A 21,408-nucleotide genomic window follows, 5' to 3' on the forward strand; every position below is an offset into this window, starting at 1 on the left:
AATAAATGAACATACATGCCATATCTTATTTCTCCATGTTTTTAAATGTAGGAGGGAAATGCTGGAAAAAGAGGAGAAAACTGCAAAATTCAAAAACCTATTCCAGTTAAACCTAAGTACTGCAACATTGACCTCTTCAGACCAAAACAATCATCCTTTTTGCTTCAAAAAGAGAGCAGATAATTTTATTACAAAAAATAAAGACAAATTTTTATGTAACAGCAAACAAGAATTTGGTCATGTTGTAAGTAAAATATGCATATTTAGCATGATTTATTAGAAAAAATGTACTGTACACTTGCCCACAGTCTGTTATGTTCTGTTATGATATTTTCAGCAATCTTCTATTTTTGCTATCTTAAAACAACATTTAGGACTGCTGGATGCCAGATGGAATTTTTCCTTTCCACCCACTTCCCACTGCAAAAGGAAAAAAAGGTTCTTTGCATCCTACATGGAGATCTTTTATAAATTCCTTTTCCTCGTCTTTAGCAACCAAAGTATATGAATGACTCAGAAATCATCAAACTTTGGCTGAATCAATATGAGGCAAATATACAGCACAGTAAGTTGTATTTAAAGTGAACATATCTGCCTGTATGGTGTTTATTAACAAAAGATATTCACATTATGTGCATGCACAAAATTCATTTCTACAAAAACAGGACTGACTCCAAGCCAACTTTTAAAAGAAAAATGGTGATATAACAGTATATTTTAGGGAAAAGGTAATAAATTAGAAGTGAACTATCACTGGACATTCTCTCTTCACTGGAACTGAAGTCCCCTGACTTGAGCTGCCCACAGCAAATCCCTTGTATGTATGCTGGTTATTACTTAATATGAAATTGACAGGACTGTGAAGAAAGGGGGACCAGAAACTTTGAAGGAGTGAGTGTGACCCATTCTCCTCCTTCAAATCTGTTCCCACATTGCAATGGAGGAATGTTAAAAATTTAAATCTGATCATTTTTCCCTCTTGCTTAAATGCTACACAAGAGCTTGCTATTGCTCTTAGCACACAATGTTTGGATAAACCCACAGGTCCTGCATCCTCCAGCTCCTGTGCCTTCTTCACCTGGCCCTACCTCTCCCATCCACAGTCCACACTTAGGTTCCAGCTGGTTGGTTCTGCTTCTAAAGCTGCTCTCTTCTCCACATCAGGCCCTCGTGTTATTACATGTGTTCTTTCCTCTGCCTGGAATACCAATCCCTCCTCACTTTTCATAGCTCTCCTGACCCTTCAGATTCTGTTTTTCTCTCAGGGAAACATGCATGACTCCCTAGACTAGCCAAGGTCCCCGTTAAACGCTTCCACAGCACTTGGATGCTGACCACACAGGTAAACTGTAAATTCAGTCTCTGAGTTTCTCGCAGAGCATCAGCTCATGAGGTCAGAGATGTAGTAGGGCAGTCCTTTGGGAACCAAGCCACACTGTAAGTTGCTACCTATGTGTCTTTACTTCTTGATATCTCTTCTTATTTTTCTAAACCTCGGCAGTACACAGTTATCATGAACAACTCTCCATCTGTCTGTGCATCCTTTCCCTAAACTTTTTGTCTTAAAGCATTCATTATAAACCCAAATAACACCAGCCTGGCAAAAGTTTCTAGTGTTGCCTGATCAGACACCAGTCTACATGGTAGTAACACTGTTATGTTAATGCAGATCAGGCCTTCTTGGGGGTAGAGAAGAAAAGAATATAAGGTCACCTGGGGTCTGGAGTGAGATATACCACTGGGGGAGGAGGGTGAGGGCAAAAAAACAATAACAAATAACCTGTTTTTCAATACTTCACTTTAGTGATTTTTCAACCATATTGCAGATGATACGGCTATTTTAATTTTACAAGAATTAGAACCTAACAAAGCTAGGAGTAGCATCTGTACAGCAGAGAATAAAAAGACCCTTTGATAACATGAGTTTGATAAATCAAACGAACTGAGCCAGTATCAATGTTCTTAATTGGGCCTTTTAAAATAAACTTGAGCACTTTGAAAAAATAGCATAATGACAAATTCCTCTCCAAAAATGCTCAAACTAATTTTTTTTAAATGTTAGGACTTGCAGTGGGCTTCTTGTGAGAACCTAAAAATACAGCTAATGAGCAGATGGCTCCACCAGACAGCAGGAGCACACCACTGACTTCCACTGGCAGTTAACTGCTATTTTTCTGGAGGAAAAGCTAGAATTTAAAGAGCACACAGAGTGAACCAAACTTGTAAACCTTGTTCCTAAGTAAATGAGAAGAGCATGGTTTGCTGCAGTTGTGAAATGTGTTTGCCAGATTTTACTTTCCTCTAAATGTCTTATTTAGACACTTCATTAAATGCTGTCTTGAATGGTTAACTGTTTTCCATGTAGAAATTCTTTCCCCACCTAGACTGTAAACTTCTTGGAGGCAAGAACTAACTACTTCTACTTTTTTGTTACTCTGTGGCCATATTATTCCCTATTAAAAATGGACTATAATAACTCACTCCAGGAAGCCTAATTCCAATGGAAAGATACTTTAATACCAACCCAAAGTCAGGATTTTGTTATTAAGAAAAATAAACTGGTTTCAATGAGGTGATTTCTCAGTTTATAATCAGGCAACTTAATGTATTATGAATTGCCTATTATACCCCAGTTCTGACTTTCAATTCTATTACAATAGCGTTAAAAGGTCTACTTCTCTTTAATAAGTAGTTTCTTGGTTAAACTAAATGCTGATAAACTTCAAATAATGCTGGGGATTCCTTGAAACTTTACTCACCTAGATGTATAATTATAAGTTTGAAAACAATGATAAAACCTCTTTTCCTTTTAGTATTTCATATAGTGTAAAAAGAAGATTTTCACCTTATATTTAACTGCTTAAAAAAATACAGACAAAATGAAAGTTGGAAAAAGGTAGAGACCAACTTTTAATATGTAAAATAAGCATGACAGCAGCCAGAATACTCCAAACCACTTCTCCCCTCGTAATCCTTAAACAAGGAACCCTTTGACGTAGGCAGAATTCCAGGATGAGGCTGCAGGAAACAGGGAAAAGGAAATTCCGGTTGAGGCTGAGTGATAGAGACCCTACCCTGGCAGCAGACTGTGCCAAGATGCAGTTTCAGAGTGTGCAAAATCCCCTTCCCACCCATCCATATTTCATGAGTGAATTAGAAAGGGGGAAGGAAGTAGGGTGGGTCCCCAGACTTAACAAAGGAACAGAAGAAAATGGGGTGGGGCAAGGGAGGGATACAGACAGGATCCCTAGGGAAAGTATTGCTGAACAAGGTTTTCACATACATTTTACAGATACTGCTCATTTCTACAGTTGGAAGTCAGGAAGTCAGTTTAGGAGCTATTGTCGGTATTTCTAATCTACAATTTAATACACTACAAAGCATAAACTACATTTCAGGAAAAATATAGGCTCAGTTTTCTGGTAAACAGTGCAGCTATAGTCCTGAAAATAGGACCCACATCCATCTAGACACATACTTTGATGTAACTATTTTGCTGAAAATAAACAGTGAAGAGTTTATAAGCTTTTCAAATCTAAGTAACAACTGGGCAAGCACCTTTTCTTTTTCTGCATCCCTGCCCCCCAACCCCCATCCCTCCCTACGTATTCTTTCTGTCTCTGTCCTCCAGGGCTGCCCTCTGAGTGCATACCCTCTTTCGCAGGACTGCTGTGGTTCCGGTTACGTTGGTTTCTGGGCCACCTATCAGTCCTCACTCCAGTGATGAAGGCTGAAGGAAGACACCCTCCAGAGGCAATCAGACTTGAATTCACTCTGGGCCCAAGTCTGCTTAATCACTCTTCAGCTCCCTCACTATTCAGTCACTATTCAGTCAGACCGAAATAATATAATTTACCTCATGAAGGCCCTGCCTCAACCATCTTCCTCAGGAAAAGTTAGAAAACCAAATGCTCAGTCAGTCCTCATTATTTTTAGAATGAAGTAAAACTTCTCAGCCCTCAAAATCCTCCACAGTCTGGTCCCAATCTCATTTCTCATGAAATCTTCCTTCTCCTGCCTCCCCTCCCACACCCCCAACTCTTGGTATTCCGGCAACATGAAATCATTTCAGAGTTCCAAAAAGCATCTAATATTTTGGTATCTCTGTGCATTTTCTAATGCTAGTCTTTCCACTAGGAATACTTTTCTTCAATGTGGATTCTTTAAATCCAACCCAAAACCTAATTTAAGGTCCAGGTCAAACTCTACTTCTGCCCTATGTAAGAATCCTGCTTCCTCAGGTGTAAATTCTTCTTCAGACTCCTTTGTATCTCTCTTGGGATTCTCTTCACTGCTTCCTTGTATCTCAGTCATTTGTGTGGATATTTTTTCTCCACAACTAGACTATACTTCCTGAGGGCAGGAGCTACCGTAGTTAGTCTGGCTCCTCTACGACATCGGCTTAAACAAAAGTTAGCGAATGAATGGATGACAGAGAGTATTCTAGAAGAGAAGTATAGTAACACCAACTCAGACTACACAGATCAGGAGAGCAACCCTAAAATCCCAGTTAATTCTCAGGAAGGCACACATACTGCAGCAAATGCCAAAGCTCTGGCCAAATATGTCAGTTTATTTGGGAGCTACCAGAGATTCTCTCTGTTTAAGGTATTTTCAAAGGGTTCTGGAATGAAAAGTTTGTGTTGTCCCCATAGTGTTTGCCAGAACCCCACCTAACAATCTGTCAGTGAGACGATACGAACATCTCAGCCACCTGAAGCAAACTGTAGGCAAACAAAGCAAGGTAAATGGCGTATGTAGCTTTTTGGCAAAGGTGGTAAGAAACAGAACATTCTTATGTCTGCCACTATACCAAAGAATCCTTCAAAATTGCTTACTATAAAACAGCATGCACATCCCCCATTACCAGTAACTGAATTCTGTCAATATTACTGTGTAAATGACTTTCCACATTTACTCCCTCCTCAGTTCTTATGGTCACTGCCCCAGTTCAGGCTAGCACCTCTTACCTGACTCACTACAGTAGCTTTCTAAAGGTTCTTTCCAACATTTCCCTCTTCTTCACTCAATTATTCCTCTAAAGCAATGCCAGAGAGATCTTACAAAGGCCACATCTGATCATGCCACTTCCCTTATTTGATGGCTTTCCTTTGCCAAAAGGCAAGTTTAAGCTCGTTAGGGTAGCTTACCAGTCTTTCATAATGGAATTTTAGGCTGACTCCCAGCCCACCCCTCTCCATTCCCTAGGAATCACCAGGACTGCAGTTATGTGTCTTCCCATGGGTCCCTCTGCCTGAAATGCTGTCCCCTGCCTTCTTCTATGACCATTAGTCATTCTTCAGGGTCAAGCTCAAAAGTCCCCATCTGATAACATGTGTCCCTTCCTCTATTGGCACAGTCACAGAATTAAGGCTAGGAAATACAATGCCTACACAAGAGATAATTTCTTTAAAGAACCAACAGCTCAATGTTAACTCTACTATCATAATGTTTAGAAGACACAGCCAATTTCTTTCCCCTTCTGAAAGTCCTTGCACAATAATTTTCAACACATAGGAATGAGTGCTTGCTAATTGTGCCTACAGCTAGTTAATAGAAAATAGAAAAATAGAGTGCTTCCTGAGAAGCCTGCGATAATTATACATTTAACTTTTTAAATTTCAGAAACACCTCGGCAAAAGCACAGAGTGAAGCATTTCTCTAATGGCATGTGTTTATAATCACAGCATTTAGCAGTTAAGAAAATATTAGAAATGCCTACTGAGAAAGCTGTAATCCCCTTCAATTTGTAACAAGATGTACCAGCAACAAAGGCTTTATTCTATCAAATTTATGTCTTTCCCCATGCAGTAGTGCTGCAAATTAGCTCTCTCTTTGGCATCTATGTGGCATTCTAGAACTGGAAAAGTAATGAAGGTTAGTCAAAAAGATGACTCAATAGGTAACTTGGATTCTAACTCAAATTTTATCACGGTCTACTCAACTAGCTTTGGCCCAGGAATGGTGAATGAGGTCGATGAAGCATTTTAAAATCATAAAAGACAGGAAATCTGTATGTAACTTCAGGGTTTGGTCATTATTGTTATAACAAGAAGAGGAAACTGCAGACCTAGGTTTACGTTAAGTAAACTGCAGTTTCCTCTGTCCATGCTGTGTCTCGGAACTGAGTTTCTATGAAGAGCAGACGACTGCAATTGTAAAGAAAGCGAGCACAGGAAAAATGAAAACGCTGCACCACCTTCATGAACACTGTGAGCTTAAGGGGTAAGCAAAGGTACAGGCACATCAAATGCCCCAGACATAAGATTGAAGTGAATTAGCAGGTGGTTTTTATTCCTAATAAATTCATTTAGAGGAGTGCTACATCAATATCAGTTTGGAGAGTTGAGAGATTCCACTGGTGTCATCCTGCAGAAGGGAGATGACAGAATGGCTTCGTTTATATTTATCACTAGAAAGAAAGATCCCTAATATTCCTTTCCTTATTTTAAGTTTCACAGGAACATCTATATAGAAAAAGTTGTAATTCCAATATTACATAGCATCTTTCGTCTCAGAAACAAAAACATTTCAGAGTTGTTAATGCACCCATTATATAACAGTCACGCAAGAAGTAAAAAATGTTAGTGTTCTATTTTACAAATGAAGTGAAGGTTTAAAGGTTACAGAGCATATAACCATAGCAAAGCTGCAAATCTTCAATCACTAAATTTCTGCCTCATGTTAAAAGCCTTCACAATTATCAGCCCCAAGTGTAGATTTCTATAGTTACAGAATTGAAGAGTATTATAATCTCATTGGCTGTGACTACTTATGATATTCTGGACTGAACTAAATATACAACAAAGACAACACACAGGTATCTTTTTAATAAGTGCAAAGTTGTTTTGTCATAAGCCTTAATCATAAGCCTAAAGCTTATGATTTCTAACTTTGGTGAAGTGGTACCCTACTGTTCTACTCTTTGATTTTTGAAAGATCTTACCATACCTGAAGTTGTTACTGGTTTACTGCACCTAATTTGCAATCAGTTGTAAGATACAGCATTCATTTTAAGAACTATAAGGAAAGAGAAATGCTTACAATTAAACTATGACATGTTTTCATATCATCGATTGTTAAGACTACTGCAGGAAAAATGTGCATCTTGAAATCAATAAAATATGGCATATGAAAACTGTTGCTCATCTAATTAAAATGAATCAAAAGGAAATTTTTTGAAAAATTTAAGCTGCACACTAGGATATTCAAATATCCTAAGGACACAGCAGAGGTTAGGAGTCAGTCTATGATACAGTCAAACTTCAGGGTGCTTTTAACAACTTGAAAAAGGTGCTAAATTTTTCAATAGTTCCAAGCAAAGTGAAGGTTGCCTGAGACCTACATCCACACTTAAAGTCAATAGTCACCTCTGAAACAGTTCAATCACAAGGCTTTGAAACTGTCTAATTATTCTCTTTCTTGAGACACCAACTGTTACAATTCGACGTCTCACTGTTAGAGAAGTGCTGTGTTATTAAATTAAGCAGCCAGCCAGCCTTGAGCATCTTACCTCCTCTCCTTCTCAGTAAAACCCTGCCATTTGTATTAATAGACTTGGAGCAGAAGCATGAAGCAATGTTTTCCCCCCTGGAAAGGGCTGAAATAAAATCTCAAGGAAAAATAAAAGTCAGAGAATGACACACGTATAAGCACAGAGGAATGTTCCCCTTCATGAGCAATCCTGGATAGTGCAGCACTGAGAGTGAAGTCTTACAACCAACAACAACCAAGTCAACAGATAACAATGTATGGCACAAGAAAGTGGTCCCATTGTCTTCTCAGCATGACGGCAGCATTCTCAGTTCTAAGGCTCAATCTGAATAACTGCTTTCAGGAAGACCAAGCGGAACGTCCCTTTCCTCCAGTTTTAACTGTATTCAAACAATATAACTCTTGTGGGAACACAAGCCTTCATAAGATACTGGGAAAACTCCCTTCTGACCCTCCCACTTGGTGAGAGCATCTATAATCTGTTTTTGTGTTTTTATCTATTTCTAGTGACTTAGGACACATTCATTTGGCAACTAGATCCACCTCTGTACTAAACATAAAAATATGTTGAAATGTTTTTTCAAAATTCATATTCTACAAACTATACGATAAGGCAAAACTTCCAAAATCAAACTTGAAAGCCACCCAAGCAGGATCATAAACAGATAAGGATTCATATTTGCTTAAATGCATTCTCATATTTCTACATAATTTACTTATGAGAAGAGTCTCTTATAAATCCAGTGTCATAAGCCACTTGCTTAGAACTATGAGCGCTGTCATTTTTACTAAGGAGGATGCTCTTGGGGGGAAAAAAACCCCAAAACCTAAAGAATTTAAAATTAAATAGTCTTTCGTTCAAACATGCAATCAGGCAGAAACATTTTCCACCCCTTCAAACCTGCATCCCCAAGAGGCAAAAGGCTTACGTGTTCAGACTTCTCCTGTTCTTTTTTGTCCGTCTGCAAAAACTGATAGTTTTCTCTTGCCAGCTTCTGAACTAGTTCAATTCGTCCGATTTCATCTCTTTCTTGAAGCTTGCACATCACCCCTGCCTTAAGAGTTGGAGAAAAAGCGAAGATATACTTAAAACCACAGTCCCAGGACATGACACCACCGCAAAGTTCACCTTATAATAAGCTCATCTTTTCCACTGCCTGGATTAAATCATGGTCTTGGGAAAATATTTTGCCTTTCAAAAACTGAAGTTACATTATTATAATCTAGGAGCACCATGCCAAAAGACTTAAAGTTGAGTCTGCATATCACTCTACTTTAAGAGCAAACTAAATCATTTGCTACTAAGTGTGCGCCTGATAGGCTCCTGTTTGTTTGTTCCTGACAGCCTGTTTCCTGTTACATAAGCAAAGCCTAGCAAGAGGTTAAAAACTCATGGGAAAGTTAGCCAGGAACCACACTGGTGAAAGGGAGAAGTGATACAGAGCCCTAAAAATAACAGTATACAACACCCCAATTCTTTAGCCTCACAACAAATTATTCCATATGTAAATAAACCCTTAACAAGAAGATCACAAGATAAATTTTTTCACAATTGGAAAATTACTATGGGGCATCAGTAAAATACCACTAATAGTGCATAAAAGATGGTGAAATATTTTGCTAAAAATAAGGGATTGGAAAAAGAAAGCTCGAAATTTCCTTCCTTGGGGTTTGGAAATGATCCATAAAACATCATATTTTACATTAGGTCAAAGTGCCTAAATAATAATAGGAGGAGGGAGGTGAATCTAAGACTTTGAAATAGGAAAAAGAAAAAAGTTCATTCTAACACACTAATTATGAAGTGTTTCTGCTCAAATTCTTTCCAAAATGGTTCATACTGACATACCAAGACATGATCTAATAAAGAAATCCAAAGTTATACTTGGCAGGAGCAGTCACAACTATGGAATCCGTTTTCCTCAACATAACCTACAGGATTTGAATATACTCCATAACATGACCAAATACAGCAAAGGGGCCGGCGAAGAATCCAAACTTCATGATCTTAATGGTTTGTGCTAAAGATACGCATGTTGTTGAGTGGGCAGCAGAGAAATGGAACCATCCCTGCAAAGCAATGACTAACTCTTTATTCCCAGGGGCTATGGTATCTCTTTAACTAGTAGTTTGTCCAACTAGGAAGGAAATAAACAAAAAATTTCTGAAGTGGCCCACATCACAGACTCCTAGAGGACAGCAACTGGAATTCCTCCACCAAAGTCAGAGATTTTTACAACATCCTCACAAGTGGCTTTTCAGTTCCTTTCTAAAGTTTCCTTGGACAGGGACCTAAGTTTATCTTAAGACAGTCTGTACTCTGTTGGATAGCCAGGATTGTTGGAAAGTCCCTTATTCTTATCACACTAGACAAAACTGAAACCATTTAACTTCAATCCGTGAGGACTAGTTTTGCCTTTTAAAGCAATGGAAACTAGGCCTATTCTTTATACAATGTGACAGTCTTTCAAATATTTAAATACAAACTATTGCGGGAAGTCAGGGACCCGGAACAGAGGGACCGACTGAAGCCGCGTCAGAAGAACATAAATTGTGAAGATTTCATGGACATCTATTAGTTCCCCAAATTAATACTTTTATAATTTCTTACACCTGTCTTTACTGTAATCTCTGAACATAAATTGTGAAGATTTCATGGACACCTATCACTTCCCCAATGAATATCCTTGTGATTTCCTATGCCTGTCTTTACTTTAATCTCTTAATCCCATCATCTTCTTTGTAAACTGAGGAGGATGAATGTCCCCTCAGGACCCTATGATTGTATCAACTGCACAAATTGTTTGCAGAGCACTGGTGTTTGAACAACATGAAATCTGGGCATCGTGAAAAAAAAAAAAAAGAACAGGATAACAGGGATGTTCAGGGAACAAGAGAGATAACCGAACTGGCCGCTGGTGAGCCAGACAGAACAGAGCTATATTTCTCCTCTTTCATAAGCAAATAGGAGAAATATCGCTGAATTCTTTTTCTCAGCAAGGAACATCCTGGAGAAAGACAATGCGCCTTGAAGGTAGGTTTATAGATGGCCCCTTTTTAAGGTGTCTTGTCTTTTATGGTTGAAGCCGAAGGGATGAAATCAGCCCTGGTCTCCCATAGTGCTCCCAGGCTTATTGGGATGAGGAAAATTCCCACCTAATAAATTGTGGTCAGACAGGTTATCTGCTCTCAAACCCTATTTCCTGATAAGATGTTATCAATGAAAATGCATGCCCCGAAACTTCATTAGCAATTTTAATTTCACCTCATCCAGTGGTCCTGTGATCTCACCCTGCCTCCATTTGCTTTGTGATATTTTATCACCTTGCAAAGTGTGTGATCTCTGTGACCCACACCCTATTCGTGCCCTCCCTCCCCTTTTGAAAATCACTAATAACAATTTGCTGGTTTTACAGCTCGGGGAACATCAAGGATCCTGCCGACATGTCATGTCTCCAGTGGACACCCAGCTTTAAATCTCTCTCTCTTGTGGTCTTTCCCTTTATTTCTCAACCCAGCCGAGACACTTAGGAAATAGAAAAGAACTCACGTTAAACATCGGGAGTGGGTTCTCCCGATAACAAACATTTATAATATTCTCATTTTAATATTCTCCAGATATATATCTGATGTGGTTTGGCAGTGTCCCCCTCCCAAATATCATCTTGAATTGTAGTTCCCATAATCCCCACATGCTGTGGGAGGAACCAGGAACAGGTAATTTAATCATAGGGGCAGGATTTTCCAGTGCTGTTCTCGTGGTAGTGAGTAAGTCCCATGAGGTCTGATGGTTTTATGAAGGGGATCTCCCCTGCACAAGCTCTCTTGCCTGCCACCATGTAAGACATGCCTTTGATCTTCCTTCACCTTTTGCCATGATTGTAAGGCCTCCCCAGCCATGCTGAACTATGAGTCAATTAAACCTCTTTCCTTTATAAATTACCCAATCTCAGGTATGTCTTTATTAGCAGCAAGAGAGCAGACTAACACAATATCCCTAGTTCCCTAAATTATTTTATTCATTCATTCACTCAACAGAGTAAAGGATTTATTTGAGCCAGAAACTATTATAAGTCTGAGAATATGGTAGTGAACACACACAAAAAAACAAAGTTCTGGCTGGGTATGGTGGCTCATGCCTGTGATCCCAGCACTTTGGGAGGCTGAGGAGGGTGGATCACCTGAGGTCAGGAGTTCGAGAACAGCCTGGCCAACATGGTGAAACCCCATCTCTACTAAAAATTCAAAAAATTAGGCAGGCTTGGTGGTGTGCACCTGTAATCCCAGCTACTAGGGGGGCTGAGGCAGGAGAATTGCTTGAACCCAGAGGTAGAGGTTGCAGTGAGCCAAGATCACACCACTGCACTGGACGACAGAGCAAGAGTCTGTCTCAAAACAAAAACAAAAATAAAGTTCCTTACATCATGGAGCATACATTCATAATGTAACATACCAATAGGAAATATCGCATGGTAATATATGACAGAAAAAACAATGAAGTAGGGTAAGGGGACAGAGAAATAATTGAAGGCATTATTAAGATAAAAATGTCAAGGAAGGGTTTTCTAGTAAAATGACATCTGAATGGTAACCTAAAGGAAATGAGGAAGAGGTGATGTGCATATCCAGAAGGAAGTGTGTTTCGGGCAGAGGAACAGCAAGTACAAGGGACCTAATGCTCAGGTGTGTTGGCATGCTCAAGGATAGGCAGAGACAGCAGCAGGGCTAGAAGAGAGCTGTAAGCAGTAGACTGGTGGCACTGGTCGAGAGGTAATGCAGGAGCCCAACACACAATTTCCTTATAGGCTGTATAAGGGGTTTGGATTCTTTTTCTGAATAAGACAGAACTTTGGAAGGTTTTGAACAGAGAATTGGCAAAATATGATTGACATTGTAGCAGGATCATTGTGTGTCCTCGGTTGGACTGGGGGAACTAGTTGATGCTAAAAGACCAGTTAGGAGCCTGGTTTTCACATAAGACATGGCTTGGAACTTGTGCTAGTGGTGAAGATGGTACATGTGGTTCTAACCACTGGAGATATTTCAAAGGTAGAGCCAGCAGATTTTGCTGTTTGGGAGTCTCCAAAATATTTGGCCGGAGTAACTGGAAGGATGGAGTTGTCATGGGGGATGCAGGGGTTGGTCTGGGAAGGAAAATGGCTATTTGACATCCAAGTGGAATTGCTGGGTTGGAAGTCTGGAGGTTCAGGGGAAGTCCAGGCTGAAGATACGAATTCCAGAGTCATCGGAGTACAGATGGTATTCCTCTGGTTTTACCAATGGAATGGTGTAAATCCAGGAATGGTATAAATCCAGGAGTCTAGTGTTTCGATACTGGGAAGATGAGGAGTAATCAATCAGAAAAGGAGACTGAGGAGGAGTGGCTCCAAGAAGAGAATCTGGAGAGTAGTGAAGCTGTTTCAAGGAGGAAGGAATGAAAAACTCTATCAAATGTTGCTGAAACGTCAAACAAGATGGGCCCAAAATAACCGATGCTGAATTTGACAAAAGTAATTGTTTGTAACTTTGAGTGGAGCAATTTCTGTTTGAACTGATAGCGACAAAAGCTTTATTAGCATGGGTTCAACAGTAAATAGGACACAATTCTTCCAAAGAGATTTGTGACAAGAAATGAGGCACTAGCTGAAAACCGTCCTTGAAGAGAGTTTCGCTTGCTTATTTGCTTTAACATGAGGGCTATTCCGGGATGTTTACCTTTATTAGAATTCCAGTAGAGAGCAAAATTTGATGATGCAGGAGGGAGAAGGGGGCATTTTCAAGAGTAAGGTTCTTGAATAGGAAAGAGAAGATAAAGATCTACTCTCAGAAAGAAATATGAATATAAATATTTCATCCAGTGAAACAGGAGAGACAGTGAAATACAGGGGTAAATATGCAGGTACGCTGGCATATCTGGTGGTAGGGACATGCAGAAATTCCTTTCTGAAGGCTTTTATTTCCCAGAAAAATAAGAAGCAAGTTATTATCTGAAAAAAAGAAATTGTGGGGAGATGCTGCTGGAGGCATAAGAAAAGAAGGCACGTTAATAGTCATTTAGGTTACAAGCACTGGGAAACCACTGTGTAAAGGACCAGACAGTAAATATTCTAGGCTTTGTAGGTCATGGGGTCTCTGTTGCAACTGCCCAATTCTCCAAGAGATAATACATAAATGAATGAGCACAGCTACACTCCAATGACATTTTATTTATAAAAACATGCAGTAGGCTGTGGTTTGTCAACTCCTGGCCTAAGAGAAGGGGAAACTGGGCAAGGGAAGTAGAATAAAGACTGCCAAGCACTACTAAAGGCCCACTTGATTTTATTTTTAGATCCTTTTATGCTCCTAGCCATCCTCCTTAGGGCAGATTTCTGTTTGTCAGGATTTTAATGCAGTCCATAATCTGAGACAATGGTAAATATATGGGCCTATCATTACGATGCTCTTTTAATCTACACTAAGGAGGGTAAAAAAGTTTCAATGGTATTATAAAATAACTATGAAGGCAGGGAAATTGGGGCAATTTCTACTTACAAATAAACATTCTTTAAATGTTTTGACACTTAAATACGTTACTATTATCTAAAAAATTCATGTACATCAGCCAGCGAGGATTTCTTCTCTCTCCTTCCATTTCACCTGCACAGTATTTACTATACTGTCCTGGCGGTGGAGGGAGGATGCTAACGACCCTCCAAAATGCCAACCTGGAAACCTGTTCTGTGATTTAATCAGTGGTGTGATGGATTTAGCCCTGATCTTGCTCTGCTCCCCAGTATGGCCCTCCTATACGAAAGACAGCATGTGGTGAATGGAGACCCAGGCAGTGGTGGGACACAGTTGAGAGTACTGAACAGCTATAACTAACTCATCACCACGGGGAGCCTGTTCCCTCCTTTCACCAGCACTGGCTCCAAAGCAACTCAGTTAAGCTCCCACAGACTCAATCTGGAGACAAAGTCTGTCCTTCTAGCTGTAGGTCCCAAATACAGTGTTTTGTTTTGTTTTTTTAAATCAGCTGATTACAGCATCATCAATAAAAGGCTGAAATTAAATAGAGGAAATTTAAGAGGTCTTCACTATTTTTTGGATTTCTGTATGAACATGATTTTTCAAGGAACTCTAAACATTTTTCACATATGATTAGAATCCTAAATATAAACTTTTCTCTCAGCCAAGTGCAGTGGCACATGCTTATAATCCCTGTGTTTTGGGAGGCCAAAGCAGGAGGATTGCTTGAGCCCAGGAGTTAGAGGCTGCAGTGAGCTATGATCACACCAATGCACTCCAGCCTGGGCAAAAGAGTGAGACTCTGTCTCTCTCTAAAAATAGTAATAATATGTAAATAAAATGAACTTTCCTTTCAGGAGGAAACATTTTCATACAACCAGATACTTGGGCCCACGAAGCAAATATGTACTTTAAAGGCAAAATGCTCTTACTTTTTAAAATGGGCTTCAGACTAACTTATTTCTTTAATTCCACATCTTATAATTAAGAATATTGCTGTTTTGATTTTCTGGTTTCCAAATAACTTCTAGATGCAGTTTCACAAGGTAATCAATTCTATAGCATTCCTTACATAACAACTATCAAAAAAGACTTTCAAGGAGGTTATGAATGCTTCTTCATTCACCGGAAGACTTTAAGCCCACGTATCCCAGATGATTTATAAGGCAGTGCTATGTGGAAGCATCATGCCAAACTAGATGTTCCTCAGGGTCCCTTTCAGAGCTCTATAATTTAGTGATTTAATTCAAGAAATCCATGAATTTATTAATATATTGTGGGAGCTTTGTTATGGCAGGAGAAGCAAGATAACTAATGGTCCTTGATCTAAACTTTCACATCCCTGGTCTATTGAATTTCTCTATGTAAAATTAATTATAAACAATTTACCTAACACTGCTAAGCCAGAAAAAAAATAAAAGATTAATGTATAACTGTCAGAAGAGTTATTTAAGAGCTTTATTTCAAGGTCTGTTTTGAAAAAAGTCTCCATAATGTATAATTAAAGCTATTCATAGGATTTTCAGTCTTTGAGAAGAGAAATGTTACGAATGTAAATGAAAAGCCTGTTTCCTTTATAAATGTAGTCATAAAAATGTTGGGTCCATCCCCTCAATGGCAGAATGAAGCGTGGACAAGATTCCCGTGGGAAAAGTCACATGGATGATAAATGAGCGTCTTACTGGGACAAAAGCACAGTTCTTTATATTAAAACATTCTCTGCATTATCTTAACTTTAACAACCACTTTTTCTAAAACACCTGGGTAAAACATCGTGCAAAAATTGCTTATCAAGGTCAGGGAAACCAGAAAGAAAGAGTCCACCTTTCATGAAAGCACTTCTGCAATAATAGAATGCTATTCAGTTCAAATTCAGGGTGTTCAGATAAATTCTTATTGATTACTACATAATATCTTAATTTCATTAAAAATTAAGCCTAGAAGTTCATATAATTTTTTTGCATTTTAAACAGAAATATAAATGACAGAATAAAACACTGATGAGCTTAGGTGATATATTATTCTATTGTATGCATCTTATTTTCTTTATTTCTTTTCTTTTTCTTTTTTTTTTTTTGAGATGGAGTCTCGCTCTGTCGCCCAGGCTGGAATGTAGTGGCGCAATCTCCACTCATTGCAAGCTCCACCTCCCAGGTTCATGCCATCCTCCTGCCTCAGCCTCCCGAGTAGCTGGGACTCCAGGCGCCCACCACCATGCCTGGCTAATTTTTTTGTATTTTTAGTAGAGACGGGGTTTCACAGTGTTTGCCAGGATGGTCTCGATCTCCTGACCTTGCGATCCACCTGCCTCTGCCTCCCAAAGTGCTGGGATTACAGGCGTGAGCCACCGTGCTCGGCCATATGCACCTTATTTGCAAAACAGAAAATATTAAGAATTCTTTTCCAGGAAAATTCAGAAGACAGTTCATAGTCAAAAAATAGTAATTTTAGGGCTACAAATATTCATTTTCTCAAATTTCTTCAGAGAAAAAAGTTAGACTATGAGAAAGCTCTCCCTGTTACGGATAGAAGAATATGCCCCTTGAGAATTGGGAAAAGAACTACGAAGCATCCACAGTGAGAAATGTACCTAACTGAAAGTGTGATGGTCAAGGCAGGTGAGGAATCCCTAGGGAGTCACTGGTATGGGCCTCAAACACCATGCTGGGGCATGATGGAGATTTAGAAATCATTTCATAATTCCTAGCCCTTCACTGTCCAGGCAAGGCAATGGACATTCAGTTTCTCTGGCCCTACTCCTTTGTGGAATTCCTTGTGTTAAAACATCACCTTTGTATAGAATGGACAGACCCATCCTATAGAAATACTGTGTAATGCTGCATCCTGCCAGAGCATGCTGAGAGCCAGGAATAAGACAGAAACCACACTAACGTGAAATTTATGCTGTTCTTCCCCTCAAGTACTTTCTTAATCTTTCATATTTAGAAAATTATCCCTTCTGGTTAAAATCAAAATATAGCGTTATAAATTTATATAATATATAGTATTATAAATTTAGATAATTGATAAAGTAAGGGGTTCATTCCTTTCACATACTTGATTCCTTTAACGTTCAGACTAAAGTAGGGAGGCCACCAATATTTTCTCTTATTTTGACCTAAGAGAAATTACAGCTCAGACTTGTGTATACATTCTTAACCACACTGGTAAGCAGGGTAGCAAAGTTTAAAAAATAATTAAAAAGTTAAAAAAGAGAATAAGCAAACTCAAATAATATCAAACATAAAAGATTTAACAGGATAATCAATTTTCTTTGACAGTCTTAAATAAGTTCTTTAGTATACATATTTTTAAAAGTTATAGTCTACTGATAAATTAGTTACCAAATATTTAGCAGTTAATTTGTATAATTAATTATCACTTAATAATAGAATGATTGATTCAAATGGAGGATAGGAGACAATGAAAACAGTCACTGAATCCAGTGGCCAATGGCTGATGGAACAAAGCAAGAATTTCCAAAGTTCAACACAAGGCCAAGTGTGGTGGCTGACGTCTGTAATCTCAGTACCTTGGGAGGCTGAGGTGGGCAGACTGCTTGAGCCCAGGAGTTTGAGGTCAGCCTGGGCAACATAGCAAAACCCTGTCTTTACAAAAAATACAAAAAATTAGCCAGATGTAGTGGTGTGCACCTGTCGTTCCAGCTACTCAAGAGGCTGAGGTGGGAGGATCACTTGAGCCCAGGAGGTTGAGGCTGCAGTGAGCCGTGATCATGCCACTGCACTCCAGCCTGGGTGACAGAGTGAGACCTTGTCTCAATCAATCATCAATCAATTAATAACTAATTAAAGATCTCACTAGAATTCTTAAAAGCTAGAACCAGGCAAATTTTCAGTACATTTTGACAAAGATTCTTAAATCCTTTTATCCTATAATAGAGTGAAGGGACTAGAATATTTTGTGTCTGTGAAGATACCATCTGGCAGAGAGTAATGCTGCAACTTGGCCCAGTTAGATACTTTAAATATTCCAACCAAAGGTACAAGAACTTCCAACCAAAAAGCAATGAGATAGATGGTCCGAGTGACAATAACTGACAGAGGCTGACTTTGTTGGGTGCTTACTGTGTGTCAGGCGCTGTTCTAACTGCTTCACATGTAGTCGTTCAATCTTCAGCACAATCTAACAATTATTTCCATTTTACAGAGGTTAGAAAGGCAGTTTGCACAGCTGTTTAAAGCAAAGGACATCAGAACCAGACTGCCCTGGTTTGAGACCTGACCCCATCCCTTACTGGCACATCTATAAAGTGGTGGTAATTAAACTACCTATCCTGGAGGGTTTGCTGTGAGGTATAAATACATTAATAAAAACAAAGAGCCTTAGAGGGTCTAATATATACGAAGTGCTGCCCAAATGTTATTATTAAGTGTAATAATACTGCTCCCAGTATTATTACAGAAAAGGAGGATAGGAGCACAAGAAAGTTAACTCGCCCAAGGTTTTTTTGTTTTTTGTTTTTTTTTTTTTGAGATGGAGTCTCGCCCTGTCACCCAGGCTGGAGGGCAATGGCACAATTTCGGCTCACTGAAACCTCCACCTCCCGGATTCAAATGATTCTCCTGCTTCAGTCTCCCTAGTAACTGGGATTATAGGTGCCTGCTACCACGCCCAGGTAATTTTTTTTTTTTTTTTTTTTTTTTTTTTAGTAAAGACAGGGTTTCATCATGTTGTACAGGCTACTCTCAAACTCCTGACTTCATGATCCACCCGCCTTGGCCTCCCAAAGTGCTGGGATTACAGGTGTGAGCCACCGCGCCTGTTACTCCCCCAAGGTTACCGTGCCAGAGTCAGGAAAAGAACCCAGGCAGTGTGGCCCCAGAGGCAGCGCCCCTCGTCTTTACAGTATGCTGCCCAACATTTATTGAAACTCTCCTATGTGCCAGGATTGCCGGAAGCCCTTTATGTTGCTTCATTTCAACCTCATGAGATGCTTATAATATCTCCATTTTGCAGAGATGAAAACCATGCATGCTAGGTACTGCCTAGCATAGTGGGGACACCATGGGGACAAAGACTTAGGTGCCCTACAGGATCTTCCAGGTTTACAGCCACTAAGGAACATCCCTTAAGGAAGAAAGGCTGGGATGTCAACCCAACTCTAAATGCTCTCTTCACTCCACCCACATGTGACAGCATTAAAACAGGGAGTTTCCTAAGCAGAAAAGGTATTTTTAGTAAGAAAAAAGCAGCCAACATATGAGAGATCTCTGGTAGATGGGAAGCCTGTGTACAACAAGGCCAAGTCTCTCTGGGCTTAGTGACCATCTTAACCCTCTATAGACCCCAAGTTTTCAGCAGCCTAGAGGTACATTTCCCACGGTAACATATTTCATCATGTATGGGGAAGAAGGAATCAGAATCCACTTAACTTGCTTAAAATATGCTCTGGAATGAAGATTGAAGTAATTTGAAATACTGTGAAGGGCCTGGCAAATAGGTGCTCAAGCCATTATATGTATAGACATCAAATAAATTGTACATATAAATTACACACATATGTACACACCAATAAGCATACATTTTTATTTCTAATTCTGCGTACATATCTGATGGCAAAATTCTAAGTTTTCTTTAAGTTCACCTCGCATGATTTGAACTACTTATTCCATCCAGGGAATTTCTATAGATGGGCCTGTAGAATTAAACCAATAAAACTGGTGTTTCCACTATGGTAGCAGATCAAGTTTTCTTACATACCACCAGAGGAGGTGACAACTGCCTGCCTTCCTACCCAGCTGGGCCTATAACACTTATAATGATGTCATGCTGCCCAGTGAACTTAATTCAACTTTCAAACCTACGTAGACTCTGTTCCTGATCTAATTATCAATCTACTGGTTTCATGATTTCATCCCTCTGTATGTCCTGTAGATATAGTTACATAACCATTGCTGAATAAAAATCACAAAATCCTGAACAGTAAGGTCTGTGTATCCTTTTGAGAAATAAAATTGCATTCAAACAGACATTTACCCATAGAATAAGTTCAGAACAAATAAAGAATAACAATATTTTAAATTTAGAAACCCTTGTCCCACTAGTAATTTAAGAATTTAAGAAATCTTGGAGAAAGTGGTAAATACACTGAGCTGGGGAATCCCTGCACAGGTTTGCTTGGAAGCCTTCAGTATAATTTTAATATGAACTTGAGGACTGCTGCATGTTTAATATTACCACAGCAAAACAATGTGACTTTGTTAAAACATTAGTGTCCAGGCAACCTTTATTGAAAAAGTTAATGTGATACGTCTGACCAGAATCAACAGATTTGTAACCTTAAAGGTGAAGTGAGATGAGTCAACTAGGCTGAGTCGGAATTTTTAAATGCTCCACTATTGTGTAAGGTCAACAGCTGGCAGCACTAGGGTGTCCAAAGTTTTTATGGTGCAATAGTATTTGGAGGTATACTACCTAAAGCATATTCATGCCATGATTTAGCTACTGGGAGGTGGCACAGAACCTCTGGCAGGCCGGTGCTCTCAGCTGGCTCATTTTCCACTGCCTGCTTCAGGGGAACGTCTGCCTTTCACTCGTTTCCGTTGCTTTCTCTGGGAAGTGAAGTGTGTCTATCCGACCCTCTCCCATGAATCAAATTATAAATATAATTACCAGTTTAGGACCCTTAGTGTGGAATACCTTTATATCAAAACTGAGCACTTTATTCCCAGTGGCTATTTACAAAACATAAAAGGTAAAACCTATATCAGTTTTGAACACCTGCACTGTCTCACCACCCTCAGCACACGTTGGTATGATGAGGGGCTGTCACAGAATTGATCATACCTGAGAATCTGGAACACTTTCGGCTTCTGTTACAGCTACATGTTTATCATTGTTTTCTTCATCTTGTTCAATTGCTTAAAAAAAAAAAAGAACACTATTAAACAAATATATTATCAAAGAAAAAATGCTTCAGATAATTTCCTTTCAGATCGCAATTTAGCGGGAAAAAATGTTAGATTCACAAAATGTAAATAATGGCATTATTTTTTGTTAATCAAATGTGAAGTTAGCTAATAGCACTGGGTACTTCTCATGCATATTATCACATGCATTAAATCAATGGCAGTGAGAAAATTCAATCTTAATTCTGTTCTTCACCTAAACCCATCCAGACATCATCGTATCAGTATTGTGCTTTACCAAAAGGGCAGTTGGGCGTATAAGATGAAGATTTCTATTCATTTCATGTGAGAACAGCCATATATATTTTTTAATGTGGCTTTCTGGCTGGCAGTTTAAATGTCATATAATAAAGGAAGCACAGCATTTTATATCTGGGTTGCTCAATGCATTGTTACCACAAAATTCCATACTGTGGAGTCCTGAATCCTTCTCTCCCTTCCCAGCATCTCCCTATCCAAGCCCTTATCGCCCTTT

General features: G+C 39.1%; 1 protein-coding gene across 2 annotated transcripts in view; it reads right to left on the minus strand.

The window, feature by feature from the left end:
- The window catches only part of LOC105475677 (Rap guanine nucleotide exchange factor 5), a 242,049-nt gene that overhangs the window by 94,142 nt on the left and 126,499 nt on the right, over positions 1-21,408 (minus strand). For both annotated transcript variants that reach the window (XM_011731142.3, XM_071094929.1), the window contains exons 8-9: positions 20,812-20,885; positions 8,424-8,549 (exon numbers count right to left, since the gene is read on the minus strand). In XM_011731142.3, the coding sequence (XP_011729444.1) occupies positions 8,424-8,549; positions 20,812-20,885 (200 nt within the window). The remainder of the gene's footprint in view (positions 1-8,423; positions 8,550-20,811; positions 20,886-21,408) is intronic.

The sequence above is a fragment of the Macaca nemestrina genome, chromosome 4, assembly GCF_043159975.1.
Source record: "Macaca nemestrina isolate mMacNem1 chromosome 4, mMacNem.hap1, whole genome shotgun sequence".
NCBI lineage: Eukaryota > Metazoa > Chordata > Mammalia > Primates > Cercopithecidae > Macaca > Macaca nemestrina.